Source organism: Amblyomma americanum, chromosome 4 (assembly GCF_052857255.1).
Source record: "Amblyomma americanum isolate KBUSLIRL-KWMA chromosome 4, ASM5285725v1, whole genome shotgun sequence".
Taxonomy (NCBI): domain Eukaryota; kingdom Metazoa; phylum Arthropoda; class Arachnida; order Ixodida; family Ixodidae; genus Amblyomma; species Amblyomma americanum.
The window spans coordinates 195,819,164-195,839,169 of NC_135500.1; the positions used below are offsets into that span (position 1 = coordinate 195,819,164).

A 20,006-nucleotide genomic window follows, 5' to 3' on the forward strand; every position below is an offset into this window, starting at 1 on the left:
CCGAAAGTCGCGGAAGACTAAACTGCGAGTCGAACGGTTCTACGAGACAACGAGGTTAAAAAATAAAGAACGCGATAGCGTCTTCAGACAACAGGAGTCCAATAAGTCGTCTGCGTGAAAAACGGGCGCATCGCGCTCTGCTTGCCCTCACGGCGAAGCTCGGGAAAGAAAGGAGCCCGCCACAAGTTTCGGGAAGAAGCGAGTGAGGAAGGGGGGAAGCGCGGAGGGGAGAGGGGGCGCGGCGACCGTGGCGACGTCCGGTGTGCGAACTTGGCATCCGCGCGCCCGAGGCTGATATGAGCGCGCAGCGCGGTGTTGGTTCCGGTGAGTCGCTCGTGAGACGTACAGGCGGCAACACCGGGGCTGCTCTTGGAGCGCGTATCTCGTCTTGCCCGGCGAGTTTCGTGTTGCTGCTGCCGCCACCGGCGCTCGCCGAAGAAAGGGCCTCCGCTTTTCGCCACTTCTTATCTCGACATGGCTATCCTCCGTTCGTGCTGCTGTTGGCTGTCTGTGCGCAAAGGAAGCTTCGTGTGTGGAGTCTACACGCTGGTGAGTATGAGCTAGAAATGCCCCTCGCACGTGCATGACGCTTTTAAGTGAGATTGTTGTTGCGAGAAAGCTCGCTCTGCAGGGCTTGCGTGCTACGAATCGAGCTCGAAGCACACAAAAGAACGCATTTTTGCACGCAGTTTGACAGTGCATGGTTTTTGTGGCTATCACAGATTCAAGGTTTTGGGTGATTCAACGAAACTGTCGAAATCTTCAACCGGAATTCTCAAAGAAATTTTCATTTAAACGAAAAAGAGAAAATAGACTATATTACACGAAGTCGTGTATATACTGAAATGTGTTTCTTTACAATTTGCGGAAAATTTAATGCTTCCCTTCACTGGTTTTTAAAAACGAGAAAAAAGAACGAAATCTGTCACGAAATTTGGTGCCTTTGACTGGGGCGTTATTAAAATTTAGCCATGGGCTGGGATGATTCCGAATAAAGAAGAAATAATGTTAGAGTAGAGGTCGTTACAAGACTGAATATAATGCACGTTAAAATCTGTAACGGGAGAAATTTAATAGTAGGACAAGAAAAGTATTTTTACTCGGAGAAAAAATTCTGTGCCATGGATGCCAATAAGTAAATGCCGAAAATTAGCAAGAAAGTTAGACTTAAGACGAGGAAACAAAACTCAAAAAGTTCCTGTAGGGCGCTTGTTTGTCCAGTAAATATCACTGCTTGTGTGTTATACAAAAATTACGCGTGACACTACTTATGACCACTTACGTGCTTTGAAGGTGAAAGCGTTGTTTTTATTTTCTTTTAATTATTTATTTATTTAATTTTTTCACTTACGTTCTAATGGCACACCTACTCATTAGCATACAGTCGTAAGGCAACGCATATGTTTGGTTCATTTTTGTTCGCCGGGAAGCAACGCGATTTTGTGGCCTGTGGGTCACGGGCTTGCCTCGAAATCTGAAAGTTCCGGGTCCAATTCCCCGCACCTTTGGAAGAAATGTTTGCTGTTTTTTTTTTTGATACGACGGAGACGCCAGCACCGAGTTTCGTTGTTAATGAGTCATATAATGCATTCGCATTAACAGCAGGAAGGTGAGATGCGAAAATTGGTCCAACCTTTCAATGTGCCCTAAGAGAAATGCGTTTCTTATAGCTTTAAAGGCACGCTGATGCAATTCAGTTTTCGATATAATGAAGCATTACTGCATGTTCTGATCACTGCGGCTGAGATTAACATTTCTGAGCCGAAACAGCAAATATAGAAGGAGAGATAAAAGATAAGAGAATGAGTCTTTCAACAAATGTTAAAAGTGGAAAACTGAAAACCGGAAGCTCCAAAGAAACCTTAATATAACACGTCAACTTCGATGAAATTTTTTCGCGAACGTTTTGAATTCTTCCCCAAGTTCCTTCCCCGGCCTTGCCGCCAACACGCGCAACCCAGCTTGAGTTTCCGTTCTAGATTGACTGAGTTGTCTTATATGCGTCGATCAAACTTTGAGTGGCCCGGTGGGTGCAGCTGCAACGGGAGCGTGACGTTGTTTGTAAGCAAAACGGAGTTCGTCCTCGGGCCACTTCAGGATGAGCGCTCGTGCAGATCGCGGACGCAGCATAGAAGGCGCCGGAACATGAACACGCCGTTTCATATTCGCGGAAGGCGTCTCGAAGTCGCTCGGCCCAGCGCTTCGCATAATACAACACTCTCTGTCTGCGGCGCCTCCGTTGGAGTAGGACGGAATAATTACGTCGAGAGTTTGTGACTTGCAAGTATATACAATGAGAGCTGTGGCATTAGCATGACTTTGTCGTGTCAGTTATAAACTATGGCAAACATGAGTGATGCGGCAAAACTCTGCTGCGCTTCAAACGCTTCCGGCTCCCTCCACTTGCAGTTTTGTTTAAGTGAGGGTTGTCCGGGGCGCGGATGAAAGACGCGCATTGTGATCACAGTGTGGCCTTTTTTATCGCTGCTACGATACGACCCATTGTCAGTCTGTTAAAATGTGCTTCCTGTGTTAACTTAATGTTCCTAGCACCTTGTTCGTGCCAGGCGCATGCATGTGAGCATTCGTTATTGGACGGTTAGCAAGAATGTTTTTTTTTAAGAAGATGTTTCATGAGCTGAATCCACATAAATATTTGAACGAGTTGTGATGTAAATATTTGCACGACGTATACATTGTCCACTGATAAACAAATATTGCAAATTATGGACAAACCATAAAACCTGCTAGGACCGGCGTACGTCGCTAGGACGAATTTCAACAAGGAACCTCAGCACCGCCGTCTTAAATATGTACCTGAGTACTAATGGTGAGACATATGTGTCATGGTTTTCGTTGATTTACTGACATACCGTGTTCTAGCTACGCTGCACACGGTGTCCGTAATGCGCTTCAAAACAAGAAGCTGCATTTCGGTTACAATGTGAATACATCAATTTAGCGATATAAAGAAACAGGGATTCGGCTTTATTCCAGAATAAGTTATATTCACTTCGAATGCCATCAAGTTGAAAGTTGCCGAAGCGTCATCTAAATTTTCTAGAGCCAATAGTCGTTCTTGTTTGAGTGCTTTGATTCATAGTGTTTTGGAATTACGTGGAAAAAAAATTTAAACGTTTTTCCTTATTATTATTATTTTTTTCGTGACTTTATTTATCAGGAAAAACAAAAATGACTTTATCCCTTCCCTTACGGCGCGGTTCAGGCGTTCAACGATATATGAGACAGATACTGCGTCATTACATTTCCCCCCAAACCAATTATTATTATGGTTATTATTAATATTTTTCCTGAGTTTATTTTGCTACATTCTTAATTGCATGTCTCTTAACTTGTTTTTGTCCAACAAATTTGATGGGTCTTAAACCTTTTTTTTTACACAGTGATATTTGATATGTGTTCTAAAATATCATTCAATATCATATCAGACTACCTGATGCTATGCAGGAGAAAACACTTCTGTATAGTTCACAGCGTTGCACAAACATAGTAGGATAACACTAATAGTTCTAAATTAACCCAAGGGAATGGTATGGACTTACCAACGCGTGACACTAACAAGAAGCTTCAAAATTCTTGCTGAAGCAGGACTTCACAATCGTGTTCCTCTATAAGCTCGAAGCTCGCCAGAAACCTTGTAAGCACACCGTTTACGGTGCCAATGGCTGGGCTTATTTCGCATCTCGATGACACGGTGTAGGAGCAGGAACGTTTGGAGTTATCATTATTTTATTAAATAAAAACATTATGTTCGCCGGCTGTAGGCTATAAGCCACGCACGGCGCGCGTAAATTAAAGCCTGGTGTGAAGCCCAATTTGCTCTTTTGCCCTAGAGACAGACAGGCATAAGTTGTTGGCTACACTGACAGGAAAAGGGATATGCTGCTTGTTAATTTGAGAGCTTTCCCCCTTTATTCGTTTCAACTGCAAAAAAAAAAAATCTCTCCAGGTTATTCTACTTTTTGTTTTCCAAGTGTTCTGGGTAATACTAAAGCTAGCGCTAACAGTGGCTGAACCCTCCTGAAAACTTGAATCAGGGTACTTTTTTTCTTCAGAAATGATTTCAATCGCCTCGACCAGTAAAACACGTTGGCAGCGCGTTCTGTACCGAAACGAATTGAATGTGTCGTTTTGCTGCTTTTGCAGGGACTATCCGCTCGGATGCTTCGACTTTCAGAACCTGCCAAAATGAGTAGACGATTCCTAGCGCACATTATCAAATTTTTTCTCCTAGCCTGCGCCATTTTGTAACGGTACTATGTCAAGCTAGAGGCAAAAGCGCGAGTCAGCCATACGCTGAGGGGATTCTTGACGCTTGGTTGGCTACTCCCTAATCTGATAAACAAGGGCGGGTCGTAGTCTTTAATTAACTAATGTTAAGAAGCTGCCCAAACCTGTACCACCAAGGTATCGCAGGTGAAAGGCAGCGGTAAAAAAGAAATGACCATATTAGGACTTTCATTAAATGCCGTTGTCTTCGAGCACAGAAGTCGAGCCCGAGTATGGGCGTTAAAAAACTCAGTCTTGAAGAATCGCTGAATAATACAAGCAGTCTGCAAGATTCTTCACGAAGGCATTGTTCTCTCCTATTTAACAACGATATTCTTTGCGCGCTTTCTTCAGCATGATTTGTTGAAAATAGTGAGGAAGCGGCACTCTTTTTAACGAATCACTTCTTTTTCTTTGAAGGGAACAGCGTTAAAAAAACGCTGCAAGGAGAAAAGTGAAGAAGGGACTCTTGCGTTGAACGCCGATGCTCTGCGCGCTCTCCTAATGTACCGTATAAAAGCACACATTGCAGGCCGAGAAACATGACGATTCGATTCGGTGAAAAATGATGACTGTCCGATTACAGCGCAGCGAGATATTTTTCACTTACCGGCTGCTGAAACGAAAACAATTATGAGAAGTGAGGGAGATTCTTGCCAGATGGTAATGCCTTTTAGTAGTGGAATTTTTCTAGTAATATTGAAAAACAACGAACGCTTTTTGAATGTGTTCATTAAGAAAGGAAAATACTATAAATTGCCATTACGGAGCGTTTCAGAAGAAATTAAGGAATCGGTCCTATCCTTACCACGGAGTACTTTTAATAGCATAGCCGCGATGAATGAAGTAAAATTTCAGATTGCTGGCAAATATGCGATCGTATAGAACCATGAAGGAGGAATGTAAGATGAAAGTAGGAAGAAAACTTCCGACTGGCTGAACTAGGAATGCTCAAAGCGCGGACTGCAGCTATTGAATTCTCATTGATTTTCGTTATATAACGTTTGCTCATGCGCCTCCCGTTCATTTTTCAGTCCATTAAGCAAATGAAACGGGAGCAACCTGCAAGGCAACGGAATGCTTCTAAAAATTTATTTCTGGCGTTGGCCTTGAATCAGCCGAGACTGCACAAAAGCAACCGATTTGGCAATTTGCGGGTTGCGATATGATCTAAATCTCCTAGCCTCATTGCCAATTATGCGGCCGTGCTTGCGGTAAGAGGAAAAAAAAAGTACGCAGAAACGTGTCTTGAATAGAAACACAAAAAATATTAATTAAATCTGCCTTTTTTAAAAAATCAACGCTCCTTATCCATGGTAACCACGGCGGTCAAGGCCACTGGGCACATTTCAGCGCGTCTTGTCGGGATATTTTGAACATTTTGGAAGCAAGTTTTTTTGAAGTTGATACATTTTAGTCTGCACTTACATCAGAGTGACCTCTGTCTTGGTGACTGCAATGCAACAAGCCCAGCCTTTAGTCAAGTCGGAAAATCAGAAGCATGAAGCTAACAATGAGCATCTTATTAAGCGCGTATGGCAGGTTCTTTCAGATCATGAATGACAGTTTACCAATATCCCTCAAGTGAAAAGTGTACAACAGCTGTATCTTACCGGTGACCACCTACGGGGCAGAAATGGTGGAAGCTAACAAAACGGGTTCAGCTGAAGTTAAGGACAACGCAGCGAGTCACGGAAAGAAAAATGATAGGCGTAACGTTAAGGGACGGAAAGCGGGCAGAGTGGGTGAGGGACATCTTGATCGAAATCAAGAGGAAGAAATGGGCTTGGGCAGGGCATGCAATGCGAAGGCAAGGTAACCACTGGTCCTTAAGGGTAACGGAGTATATTCCAAGAGAAGGCAAGCGTAGCAGGGGGCGGCAGAAAGTTAGGTGGTCGGATTAGATTAGGAAGTTCGCAGGCATAGGGTGAATGCAGCTGGCAAAGGACAGGGTTAATTGGAGAGACATGGGAGAGGCCTTTGTGGTATGTGGCGTGCATGTTATGCGCGTTCAGGGCATGCGACAAAAAAGTGACGTTCATGTGATGAATGTTGTTTTAACGATTGTACCGTGCGCAGTGACACTCTAACACTTTCCGGCCTCCTGGAGGCGAGGAGGCGACATCAGTACTTCTACCACAGCAAAAATGCCCCACCCCCCTTCTCATTTGTCAGACCGCTCACTGAGAGCCTAGTGAAGGCCAGGCGTGGCAGGATCTCCTGATCACACAAGCCACATTCTCGATTGTGCCCCAGAGGGTAGAGCTCAGAAAAAAGGATGCGTTGAGCTCAGAGCATCTTCGGTCACGACGTCGCGGTACCATTGAAAACGCTGGCTCAAAAAGAGAGCCAAAACTAACAACTCCCTACTTCATCAAGCATTGAAATCTGTGTGACGATAATATAAACACATTTATAAGCTATTCAACCTAACGAGAAGCGTTTCAGGAATGTTGTCTGCAAGTTTCAATTTTAAGGTAGACGCGGCCATCATGGTAACGATTGAAATCACCTGCTCCGGAAAAATCTTCGCTTGAGTGATTAGTGCGCCTTGTATCCGGTACACAGAGTAGCGGCTGGATATCAAGACGCGTCACCACAATGGCCGCTGCCTTTCTTAGAGAGAATATGCAGAGGGCGTGCGTGGAACTGTAGACACCGTTCTTGCTCTAGAGTGAGGATGTTAGTTTCGTAGAGCACCCACTTCCGGTTCCACAGGGGCAACATACTCGTTGGTTAGCAGGGGCGAGCGAGAGTTTTTGGTATATACATGCGACGGTGACTGCGGCACCACTTAGCCCCGAGCAAGTCCCTTAGACAACTCTCGTTATAAAATACAGAACATGAAGCACCGATGAGTATCTTTCGAACAGCGCAAGGAAGCAGACTACAAAACACAAGGCTTTATATTTCCTGTCAAGTGTAAATACAAAAAACACACGGGCAATACCGACGACGCAAGAGCGCCAATTTCTAGCCACGTTGGTTATACAGGGCGTTTCACCTAAGACTTTACAAAATTGAAAAAAAAAAATAAGCCTTTTGAGTTTGAAGATTGCTTGTTTTTTGTTATACCATTGTCAGCGGTGTAGCACACCAGAATAGAGCTAAGACGTGATAACAGCAGGCTAGTGAACTAATATTGAATAGTTAACTTTTTAACTATTATGTTAGGCTCTTCATTATTGAGAGGCGTGTTGTTCCTTGTAAATAATATCCACATCAGTTTTTAGAATTTGGAAAAAAGCCCTTACCCTCGGTGCTGTGGCCCAACAAATTTTGGCTACTGCGGCGAGTTACGTGCACTGGAGAGGTTGCTTTGCCTACACACTCGTACGTGTGTAGCACTGCGTTCTGCGAGTTTGAGAGCGTACGCTGTGACGCGTAGGCTTATGTGCTCAATTAGAACGTTGGAAAGCGCCGAAGCTTGTGTGCTGTGGCCATGAACAGCAGCGGATAAACCAAGGAACGGGAAAAGAACGGAAGGTGCCGGCTACGTGAAGAGGAAGGTACTTCGCACTACGCATGCTTTCCACGTCGTCTACGTGAACGTGGGTCGAGCTCTGTTTGAGCAGCCGGTACGGTGCGTTCAGCTAGCTGGATGGAAAGAACGACACCTCGCTACCTGCTTTTGAAATGCTTGCGCCTTTCCGATCACGTGACGCGCGTGCGAAGACGACGACCAATTGCTCTGCGCGCTTCCTCTTACTCACGCTATTTTCGGCCCGGAACTGCTTTATGTTTTTGTGCTGTGCGATGTCAGTGCACGCTAAAGATCCCCAGGTGGCCGAAATTATTCCGGAGCCATCCACTACGACACCTCTTTCTTCCTTACTTCTTTCACTCCCTCTCTTATCCCTTCCCTTACGGCGCTGTTCAGGTGTCCACCGAAATACGAGACAGATACTGCGTCATTTCCTTTCTCCTAAAAACCAATTATTATTATTGTTAACCAGAGTATTGAGATGGCTGGCCGTTTGTAAACGAAGGAATGAGACTGGTTAGACGCTGAAAATACGAACATGCTTCAGGAATTCTGCGCAGATATATTAGAGACTAAAAAAAAGGACATGACATTGTTCATTAAAAAAACAGGCTCTTCTAGTTAGAAATGTTACTGATCCGGCTACTAATCCGGAGTCCCCGGTTCGAACCAGACCGCGGCGGCTGCTTTTTTATGGAGGCAAAACGCTAAGGCGTCCGTGTGCCGAGCGATATCAGTGCAGGTTAATGATTCTCAGGTGGTCGAAATTACTCCGGAGCCCTCCACAACAACATCTCTTTCTTTATTTCTTCTTTCACTCTCTCCTTTGTCCCTTCTCCCAAGGTGCGGTTCAGGTGTCCGCCGATATGTGAGACATACTGCGCCACTTCCTTTCCCCAAAACACAATTATTATTATTATTGCTTATTTGAGGAGAGGAAATGGCGTAGTATCTGTCTCACATATCGGTGGACACCTGAACCGCGCCATGAGGGAAGGGACAAAGGAATGAGTGAAATAGGAAAGGAAGAAAGGGTGCCGTAGTGGAGGGCTGCGGAATCATTTCGACCACCTGGGGATCTTTAACGCGCACTGACATCGCACAGCATACGGGCGCTTTAGCGTTTTTCCTCCACAAAGACGCAGCCTCCGCGGTTGGGATTTTCCGGTTCGAAGAGCGCATTTTCGGTATTTCACTGTGTCTTTCTTCTTTCACTCCCTCCTTTACCCTTCCCTTACGGCGTGGTTCAGGTGTCCAACGATATATGAGACAGATACTGCGCCATTTCCTTTCCCTCCAAAACCAATTATTATTATTATTATTATTATTTCACTGTCCGCAGTGTAATACATCAGAATACAGCTAAGATGTACTAACCAGCAGGCTGGTTAAATGATACTGAATACTTAACTTCATAACTTTTATTAGGCTGCACAATTATTGAGAGACGTGTAGCCCACCGTAAGTAATATCCTTATTAGTTTTTAGAATCTCGTAAACGCGGTTACCCTTGGCGCTGTGGCCCAACAAATTTTGATTATTTCTATTTGTTACGTACACTGGAGTGTTTGGTTTGCCTGCAAGCTTCTCGAAAGTGCATGTATTTTGGCTTGATGCAGGGAAAATGTGTTGGGCCACAGAGCTGGAGGTAACCGCGTTTTCGAAATTCTAAAAACTGATATGGATATTACGTACGTTGGGCTACACGCCTCTCAGGAATTAAGGAGCCTTACAGTAATTGGCAAAAAGCGAAGTATTCAATATTAGTTAACCAGCCTGATAGTGAGCACATCTTAGCTGTATTCTGATGTACTACACCACTGACAATGGTAAGCCGAAAACAGCGCTCTTCTAACTAAAAAAGCTTATTTTTAAAAATTGTGGAAAATTTTACGCGAAACGCCTTGTATATCGAGATGATGAAGGCATATATCTACAGCTGTACTTATAAGGCGAGAGAAAAAGTGAAGTTAGCTCAACCTCTGGGTTTATTTACTGAAGAAAGAAAGAACGTTAAAGTAGAAAATGTAAATTAACCAAACACCAGGAATGTTTTAAATATTTATCAGTAGCAACGTTTGATGACTTCTGAAGATAGCTGTGAAGCAAGTTAATCGTGAAAAACGTCACCCAAGACAGTCGTGAGCTAAATGAAGGAATATAATGAAAATATTTATTAACTATATTTTGTCGCGCACCAAGGAAGCTGTATAAGCCATTAGAAATAAATTTTTAGAGCAATAAAACAATATTTATTTAAGACTGAGCGACTCGCAATTTTTGATGGCAGATTGGTAGATGCTGTGTCGAGAAGCATTTTTGACACACACAAAAAAATAATACGCATCAATACTTCCGAGGTCAGTACCACGCATTCGCCTGGTGTGTATACAGGAAAGCCACATGGACTTAGTTTCCAGTTAATATTACTTATCGAGACGTTTCACACTAACTTACCACCCTTTCTCAACTTTAAGTGCTGAGAGCAAGACAACAGGACTACGGTATAGACTTAAAAATGGCTGCAGAAATGCACACGTTTGTGACAAACGTTGTGCGGAGGCGCGCACAGAAGTGGGTCGGAATAAACTATAATCGCCTTTACTCCTTTATTCAAGCCTTTCCCCCTCGATTTGCCGTAAGATGTGTCTCAAAGGCTTACTACACAGTTGAGCGCCGTTTGACGAGTCGAAGTGCCGACATGCGTTTGCACTCTGCGTGACAAGCTTAAGAACGTTTGCCAAAGAAAGGCACGCTGTCAAAAAAATCGCGACCCAGAAGAGGCAGCTTTTCGCCGAGTAGGGGCGGCAGAAACGGTCTGCCTTCAGGACGTCGAAAGCATGTTTGAGTAGAGAGATGAAGAGGAAAGTGTGGTCCCATACCCGATCGAGCTACTTTTCCGACGCACTGGCGTCGATCAGATAACGACAGCTTCTCTCCATTTCTTGTCGTGGCACAAAAGCCCTCTTCCGAGAGCTTTGGAAATATGTCCGGGCTGGCTTTGCTCGAGTCGTCCTCACGACCTTAATGGTCTCAGCGTCCCAGTTTGTCCGATAAGAAAATGGCTGAAGATAACTGAGTAAAGAAAGATGTTCAATGTGGTATACTGGGAGCCAATATTAAGAACTCAGGGAACTTTGATATATCGAAATGTCTTCTCGTCGCTTAGAAAAAAGGCAGTTTGCTTTCATAAAATGGCTGCGAAAATAATCGTAATGAAAATTTGCCTTTCTTCATTCAGGCTTTCCGAACGTCTAGACTTCACCGCAAAAAAAATGTTTACTGTTAATAATTGTTTGGTATACTGTTAATGTTTTAACCGTTTAGAGGTATAAAGACGTTATCCAGGGATGTTACGCCATGGAGAGTGATCCAGAAACTTCGTAGAAACACCGACACTTCAAAAGGTGTTTTGCATGGCACCCCAGACAAAAAAGTTGTAAGCATGACATCACCTTTTTGGTTGTTCAGGTAGCGAACACCCTTTGATATTAAGCACGTACAATGGTTTTGATACATTCTCGCTCTTCTTTGACCATAGGTAAGAAATTATCAAGCAAAAATATAATTATTTTATTGTTTTCTTTTATTAATTCGATAAAATATTATTTTTGAAATTCACTTGCGCATGAAATAATATTTGAAGTGTTTGCCTGTGGTCGAACTGTTGTAATTTCTCTAATTTTCTCGCGAAAACCGGGGTGTTACATTCCTGGCTTTGCGGAGGTATTTGCGGCGCCTTCGCTGGCTCCGGTCACACTTAGCTGTTTTCCTACGGCCATCTCGGGCCACGTGCTTTATTCTTACGTCACGCATTTTTTTCTTTGCTTTTGTAGAAAACTTCATTTTATAATAAACCTTCCTCTTTTTTAGTCCAGACAACTTCTATTTTTTATACGAGGCACCGTTTACGCAACGTCTCCCTGGACGACAATGAGTAGTCTCATTGTCAGGGGTAGACGTGGGCTCGGTATCACTTAATGTTAATTTATTCCAGCTGCCGCTTACAACATTCAATCTACGCCAGTTTTCAGACACGTTTCGTAACGGTGAGCATATACGCTAAACTCGCCACTGCCGAGGTCATGGCGTTCACTCTAGCAAGCGCACGTGGGCAAGTCCTGTAGCGATGTGAATTGATTCAATTAGCCTCGCGCGTGTGTTCGGCAACGTGACCGGTAAGTGTTTTTGCACAACGTGCTCAACTATATGTTGATTTTGAGAAATCTTTTCGGAACTGAAATTGGCTTATGCGGCTGATAGCTTACAGTCGGGAGCCGCACAATGCGGGCGAAATTTCGCTGCTATTTCAGTCCATTTCCTGCTTTCGAGAGCGCTTGGATTGTGCGCGTAATAAATCTTGCATTAGCGGTGTAACAATGGCAAACAAGAAATAAAAAAGAAACCTTTTGGCATAATGCACACCTATACTAACTAAATAGATCTTTGTTTATTATTGAGCTTCGCCCACTTACTACGACGACAATGGTTTGGCTGCGTGGTGATAGATCGTTCTGCAATAAGTTTTGCCAAGTTAAGTAAACTATCTGAGCCTGCAAAGTCTAAAGACAGAAATTGAGTGAACATTGATCAGTGTTAAATACGGGTTCGTTTGGAAGGGTTGGAAATATGTTAGTTCCTGAGGAAAAAAAATCAGAATCAAATTCCACAGTAAATAGAGGAGGGGAGGGCAACTGCGCTGTGACATATTCATTATTTTCCAGCGTAACAAAGGCACAACTGGATCTCGCCGGGCAATTGTGCATCCATCGATCGAATGTGGAGGCCGCTGTGAATGGGGCTCGCCACTTTGGGAACCACGAATCAGCCGCTTTCCTTCCCTGTAAGCGGTCCTTTATTGAGGAGTTGTAATAAATGGCACGAGCTCCTGGCATTGAGCTGAAGTACCAGCTAAAGGTCGCGCGCATTTGTTTATATTTTTTTATTGAGAAGTTGAGGCAATTTATGGATCTTCCAACATCGTGTTGCAAGCGAACCTTACGCACCATAAAAGGGCACGGCGACCTCGGCAACAGCGTAACAATGGAATTAAGAACGAATGCGTTTTCTGTAGAGGGTTTCGTGAAAGAAAAAAGAAAACGACAAAATGTTGAAAGGGCACATTGATTTCTAAGTTTTTTTGCGGCACCCTTTAATGCGTATAGTAGTTGAGGCATAGCTGTTTTTCGTTCAATGCTTTGTGGATTGGCACCAAGTGTAAAAAAAGATTTTGATGGGTTTGGTTCAGCGTAGTTGAAGGTACGGATCAGGTTTGGTAAAGTTCTAGGGCATGTCATGTAATGTATCCTGATTCAGGCGTTGCGTCCACAGAATGCCAGTGTAGTGAAACTTCGATCCCCATGAGAGAACAGTAGGTAGTCGAAATTGATACGGAGCGCTTGGCCTTGACGTGGCTGATTATCCATATTGTTCTGGCACACGGGAGTGCAGTTACTATTCAATAGGATAGGTTTTGTTGCGGTTGGAAGCACCGCAATAAGCAGCCTGCCGCTAGGAAAAGCAGTCGTCCATATAGGACAGAAATACAAAAAATATAGAACAAGAAACTGTGAACATGTGGTAATGGTGATTACTATTTGAAAAAAAAAAAAATGTCCTGGAAGGGAACTCTCCTAGCAGCACAAACGGCATTCAACTTCTCAAAGCACTTTTTGTTCGAATTGTCTGCAGCATCCGAGCATGGAGAACTGGCGGTCACGGAGCAGCTTCAAGTTTTACTGCTGGCTATTACCAGTTTCGGATGGTATTACTGATTTCTGGTGTTTCGCTTTTTTTTTATTCTCTCCATTTCTCGGTAGGCTAAACTATTCTCCTCTTTCATTTCTTTTCTCCCTTTTTCTGGTGGCACATAAAGGACGTGAAACGTATCAAGCGCACTTCTTTATTTTATGCGCTCTTCTCGCCGAAGCCTTTATTTAGGCTAGTCTCTCCCTCCAGTCACACTTGCACGTCCGCACTCTTGAACGGCCCGGCAGAAATCTCCAGCCTTAATAGCTTTTTCCTCGACTGGCTCCAAGCACCTGGAAAGGATGCTCCCGTGCAATAAGAGTGCTATTGCAAGAAAGCCAACTCTGGTAGAGTAAGGAGGAGGGCGTCAGAAATGTATGGGTGGTACCGGACCACCCACGAGAGATTCCAGGAACAAAGCATTAAGGTAGGTTAGAAGCGAAGAAAACAACAACAGCGGCTCAAAACACTCGGGTCTGACTACAGCATGAACGATGAGAGTACGCCCCCAGCCATTTTCGGTAACGCCGCGATAGCTGATATTTAGTACGAAGCTGCGGAAGTATAGTTCGCAGCTCCAGGAGCCGTGGTGAAAGCAAGAGGTGGGCGACGGTAAAGAGAAAACTTTGTTGGTCGACGGTTATTTTTTACATTGCTGAGGTGAAAAGCAGCAAAAGACAATGGGAACCAGCGTTTGTTCCATGACATCCACGTTGATTCAGAAGCAAATCCCGAATCAATAATCATTTTATTACTTGTCTAAAACGGCATGTCACACGTAGAAACGTCTACTGAAGAACGCTTAGCGAGTATCACGTTGACACCACACAATGTTTATTCGTGGCGGGCAGAGATAATCTTAGTATTTGTGATGCTATTAGCCGCGCGTTCTCAAGCACTTCTTTGCTTCTTTGAGCAGAGCCTTGGATCACCTGTAGGGAACGCTTCGTGGTATCTCGTAGTCAGAAGAGAGGGCTACAAAACAGTTTGGCGCATATTGCACTGGCTAGCTTAAATGATGCAAATAATCGGTCCTTCTGAAAATCGTAACTGCGTATAGAGTATGCACGCGTGCACCCTCTATTCCTTATAACGGTAACTGCAATTCCTCATAATGGGAGAGCAGTCGTTGTCACTTATTCATCCTTGGGGAAGGTGAATTTCCAGGAGTTATTTTGTGATAGGTACAACTGAGCAGAAACCGCTACCATACGGCTCTATGTTTAGCAGTTAATTCTGAACGAAAGCACGACATATCAGCCCGTGAGCGTAAGCACCAATGAAATCATAAAACTTCACTCACTCACTCACTCACTCACTCACTCACTCACTCACTCACTCACTCACTCACTCACTCACTCACTCACTCACTCACTCACTCACTCACTCACTCACTCACTCACTCACCCACCCACCCACTGACTCACTCACTCACTCGCCCACCCCCCCTCACCCACCAACCCACCTACCCACCCACCGACTCACTCACTCACTCACTCACTCACTCACTCACTCACTCACTCACTCACTCACTCACTCACTCACTCACCGATGAAATAAGTTTTATGATAAAATCAACACGAGAATTACTACACTGTTTGCTGGGGATGTGTAGCGTCCTTACAAATGTTAGAACATTAGAGGCATTCACTTAACTTCCCCAAACAGCGAGTTAGGCTATGTGGTTTCATTATTATAACGGGAGCAGGATTCGCCGCATTCATTCCCATTTATCACCATGGACACGTGCTTTGCAATTTCCTCGTCGTTACGAATATTAACGATTTAAGACAAAGATCAACCAAAACAACCGGGTGCTTCTCAGTTCGAATGTAGAACACAGTTACCCGTCGGCCGTCGTTCGGAGCCGGCACGTGTGTGTTGGCGAGCTCCGATAAAAGCGGCGTCGCTGAATGCGGGCTCCCAATATAAACGGACGGCCGCCCGCGTCTCGGTTATCGCGTATTCGGCCGACGGGAAGCGTCCGTCAGAGTGACGCTTTGAGATCGAAGGCAGTTCATAAAGCTCTATCAGTGCGGCGCTTGGTTGCCCAACGTTGCCGTGGGCAGACGTTAGATGGGCTTCGGCAACCGACGCGCGCGTCCCTAGAGCCTCTCGTCAGCATCGCGAGGTTGTTTGTGTGCCTTGTCCCCGAGGAACGGGAAAATAAGCGGCCGGTTTGACCGACAGGCCTCTGGCCCGGTCGTTCCCGTGGCAACCGTACAAGCCGCCCAAACAGATACGTATAAAAAATGCTCAAGGCGAAAAGCTGGGACGCGCCCTGGATTGCCATCCTGCCTGTGGGAGAGTGTGCCTCAGGAGAAAGGCCTTTTCGCGCCGCAAATACTAACGTGCAGCCCTAGCGACCGCGCGCCAACAAGCAGTAGCTGCACGTCGAACAAAAGGCATTATGGCACGGTCGACTCTGCGCGCGTTCTGAGAGGGTGTGCTTCCGGAATTTTGAAATAAAAGAGAAAGAAAAGGCAAAGGTCGGCATTCGTTGTTGTATGAACAGCTACGTGGAGCGTTAAGAGCAGGGATACCCGTGTCATGCCTTAGAGTAGATGCGCACAGGATATACGTATCGATGAAGAAAAAATATTTACAAAGAATAAAGGGAGGGCGGATATTTTGATAAGATTTTTTTTTTCTCAGCAGCTTTGCACCAATTTCTTCGCGCAATGATAGAAGCTAGTCTGAGAGAGCACATGCGTTCGTGACCAGTGAAGTTAAAATGTAAAAGAAAAAGACAACGAGATGTTAATTATTCATAACAGAGGCAAACAATCCATTTATTTTAGCTAGGAATATAGGGAACCGCATTGAAGTGCCACGTATTACCTTTTGCTTTGAAGTGGATAATAAGACAAGAGGCGCCGAGAGGTTACGTGCTTGAAAGTTTTCAAAATTTATTTACTGTCACACCGTAAGACCGCCTTCTGGCTGTCATTTCCTTTGCAGGCGCCCAGCGATATTGCGAGAATGCCGCTCATTAGCGGAGAAGGCGTTGCGAAACGCGTAAGAAGTCAAGGCGGCGTGCCGATGCCTTGCTCCTCTTCTCTTTGGTAGACAAGGCGAACACTCTGCTCGTGACATGTGGGAAGCGTCTAAGTCTATAGTTTCGGAAAACTTTCTGCGTCAATGACCTTTACAGAAGAGCGAGGCGCGCAGAAGAAAAAGAAGTTCGGAACGTCAACCTCGCGAAACCCAACACCGCAGGCGATGTTCGATACTTCTTCACCCAAAAGGCCAAGAGTGTCAGCTTCGTGCGATGGTAGCAGAGATCAAAAGCGCGCTTGAGGCTCGTCTCCAATTATGCGCCCTTCTTGCTTCGTTATCTAGAAACTCCTGTGGCTCGCTTTTGTTGCGACAAGTTCATCTTAGCTTGCTTGACCGGGTCGGTGTGGGCCACTGCTGTCCTTACTGCTATAGAATTTCTTTCCTTCTGTTTCCTTCTTTTTCTTTCTTTTTCTTCTTCGCTCTTCACGGGACAATTAACTTCTCTTCTGCGGCTGCGGTTAGGGACAGTGGCCGCTGTACAATTCGTCCTTCTTCTTGCTTTTAAGACTCATGGTAATGACTTTAACAGCAGTAACAACGACAGTAATTACATTAATCTTTTGCGTGCGGTGATATCGCGTTCCTGTGTCGGGACTATGACAAACTGAGAGAGCAGGGCGATGAGAAGAAGCCGGCAGAATTTCCAATTAGGCCTCCACGTGCGATCTTTGTCAAAAGAAGAGGCATTCGCGGGAGTGGTTGAAGCTGATGCCAGGCTGTGCCGTCGGCTTTCGGCTCTAAGCAGCCTGCGTTGAAAAAAAAAAAAAACTCCCGAGATTAAAGTGGGACTTTTTTTATGTTACTAGTCAGTGCTAAGACTGAAAGTTTCATCCAAGCGTCACAACACAGCCTGACGTCTTTTTCGGTAGTGTATGCAGTGGGCGTTTTTAGTTTTAACAAGAATTGCACGCGCCTGTCATAATTATGATTATAGTAGCTATTGTCGTTATTATGATTAGAGTAGGTATTTTGCTTGCGTTGAACACGCCCGCTGAGTCCTACTGTAACTTCGAAGGGGGGAAGCCATGCATATTACCCGGGTATTAAGTTAGTGTAGTTTTCAATTGCAAAGTACACTATTACCCAGCGAAACTTAATCCAAGTTATGAGCCAGGCGCATGAAATAGCATGCTCTTTCGCTTTCTAATTTCAATCGAGTGACCTTGTCATCACATTTTCTGCTATCTTTCTTCACCTAGTCTGGGCTGCCAAGACAGCGACTCCAGTGCACTGTCCTCTCTATTTTTTTTCGGGATATGTCTCTCCCTCCCTATTCAGCTCTTTTCCGTTTTAGTGTTAAGGTTGACAGCTTAATTGCGAATTAGAATGGAGCGGAAGACCTTCATGAACAAGGGTGACAGAAGCGGAAAAAGCCCAAGTACCTAAGTACCAAATCTTTCTCGCAAACGCCACAGCCTGCGGATTCAGGACCGGAAGCTGGAAGCGCCCTTAACCGAAGTGCTTTCACTTGAGAGAATCGATAAACACTGGCGGAAATGAGAAACGCAGACTCAGTCGCCTTTTCTCCTTTCTCAGCAAGAGCTTGGTCGCACCACCGCTGTTTGTATTTCCGGCGTAATCGTGCAAGCTCTTGCATTGATGAAGCTTGCTGAAGAAGAGCTTTTTCATGGCACCATCTTTCTTTTTATGGTTTTGCTGGCAACAGCATTCGTTGAGGACATGTAAGAAAGAGCAGCGACACTCTGTGCCGGTACACACTAGGAGGTGCTTGCAGAATTCGTTTACTGCGACCAGTGCACGATGCGGCGACCCGAACAAGATCCACTTAGGCTCTGTAGCGACTATGTGGAGCCACAAAACCGTATGGATGCTGCGAGCGAGAGTGAATTTCAACAGCATTCAGTGAAAAATGAATTTCAATTGAATTATTAAGCCTAACTGATTGACAAGTGCCAGAGTACTTTCCTGCAGAGACGGCAAAAAATTGTGGAGGGCACTTAAGACTGCTTACGTGCTTTGAATGCGAAGGCACTGTTTTGTAATTTTTACCTCATTTTGCATTTCCAAACGATGATTTATTTTGTTCTTTTTCTCTTCCTGTCGACACACCTATTCATTAGCATGCATCCGTAAGGCAACGCATGTAGTATTGATGCACCTTTTTCGCCAAGAAGTAACACGGTTTTGTGGCCTATTCGTAAGGGTGCTCGCGTCGTAATCTGAAAGATCTGGGTTCAATTTTGCGCACATTAAAAAAAATATTTCTTTGATACCACGATGACGTTATCCAGGATTTTTTGTGACCATTTTTGCGGTCAATAACTGGGTTTCTTTGCCGATAAGCCTGGCAATGCTTTCGCATTAAAAAGAAAAGACTGCAAGGTTATTGCTTTAGAATATCGTATAGTTTTCCCAAAACAGCAAGAATTTAGACTTTGAACCTTTAAAGGCAGAGTGGAGACAACTTAATATATTTATTGTGCACAGTAAAAATTGGTTCCCTCGTTCTTTCTCAGTATGTTAACGTTTATCTGGCAGCAAAAAAAAGAAAGAATGCCTGCCTAGAAAATTTAATTTCTGAATTCTTCCCGCCAGTCGATTTTATCTCTACACCAAGAATGACTGGTTGCCGCTGTTTTGAAGTGAATGACGATGTAGCATAGCCTCTGTGATCCGCGAAAATGCGATGCCGACACACGCAGTTTACTTGAGAAATCGGCCGATGATGGCGACACCTCTATTGCACTATACGGACTTTTCTACCATAAGGAAAGCTCTATTTTCAGTGAGAATGATCTACTTATTTTTCGTCAGAATTTCACACTATCTGTACAGACCAACTTCTTTTCGTTTTCAGTGCCCCTTTAACTGACCACGCATACTTAAACGTTCATTACTTTAAGTTCCGTGTCCCATTTGAAGTCAAGTTACGAAATTTACGCATGCACCCATGCATCCACACGCACACTATACGAACGCACGGAAAACCGCTCACCGCATAGCAATTGCCACAGATTTCTTGGTGACATTCGTTTTTCTTTTTTCAGATTTTCTACACGATGCTAGTAGTCACCGGAATTTTTCATGCAAACTCTGTGCTCCACACACCAGGTAAGTCATGCACTCTAAGATGTAACAAACCTATTCGCATGCCGATGGTGAAGATCGCGAACTTCTTACAACCATGCTATGAAGCGCCACGCGTTGACAACATGGTAACGGTTAAACACGTCTTAAGACTACCTGTCGAATACCTGTTTTAAAAGCGTGACAGAAACCTGTCCTAGAAAATATGCTCAACGGAAATCAATGTTTATACAACTAGCTTCCACAGCTTACCATTTTTGTCATAGATGGATTACATTCCTGACTTGGAAAGTTCCTGAAGCTTGATAAAGAAGTGTATTTACGGATGGCCAAAATATTTATGTAGTGCATGTAAAAACAGTCAAATCACATGAAT

At 44.4% G+C, this 20,006-nt stretch overlaps 1 protein-coding gene across 1 annotated transcript in view; it reads left to right on the forward strand.

Moving 5' to 3' along the window:
* Nucleotides 1–354: 354 nt before the first annotated feature.
* LOC144127492 (uncharacterized) overlaps nt 355–20,006 on the forward strand; it is a 32,377-nt gene continuing 12,725 nt past the window's right edge. Inside the window, exons 1-2 of the mRNA XM_077660484.1 lie at nt 355–549; nt 19,591–19,654. Of these exons, the coding sequence (XP_077516610.1) occupies nt 475–549; nt 19,591–19,654 (139 nt within the window). The 5' untranslated portion in view covers nt 355–474. The remainder of the gene's footprint in view (nt 550–19,590; nt 19,655–20,006) is intronic.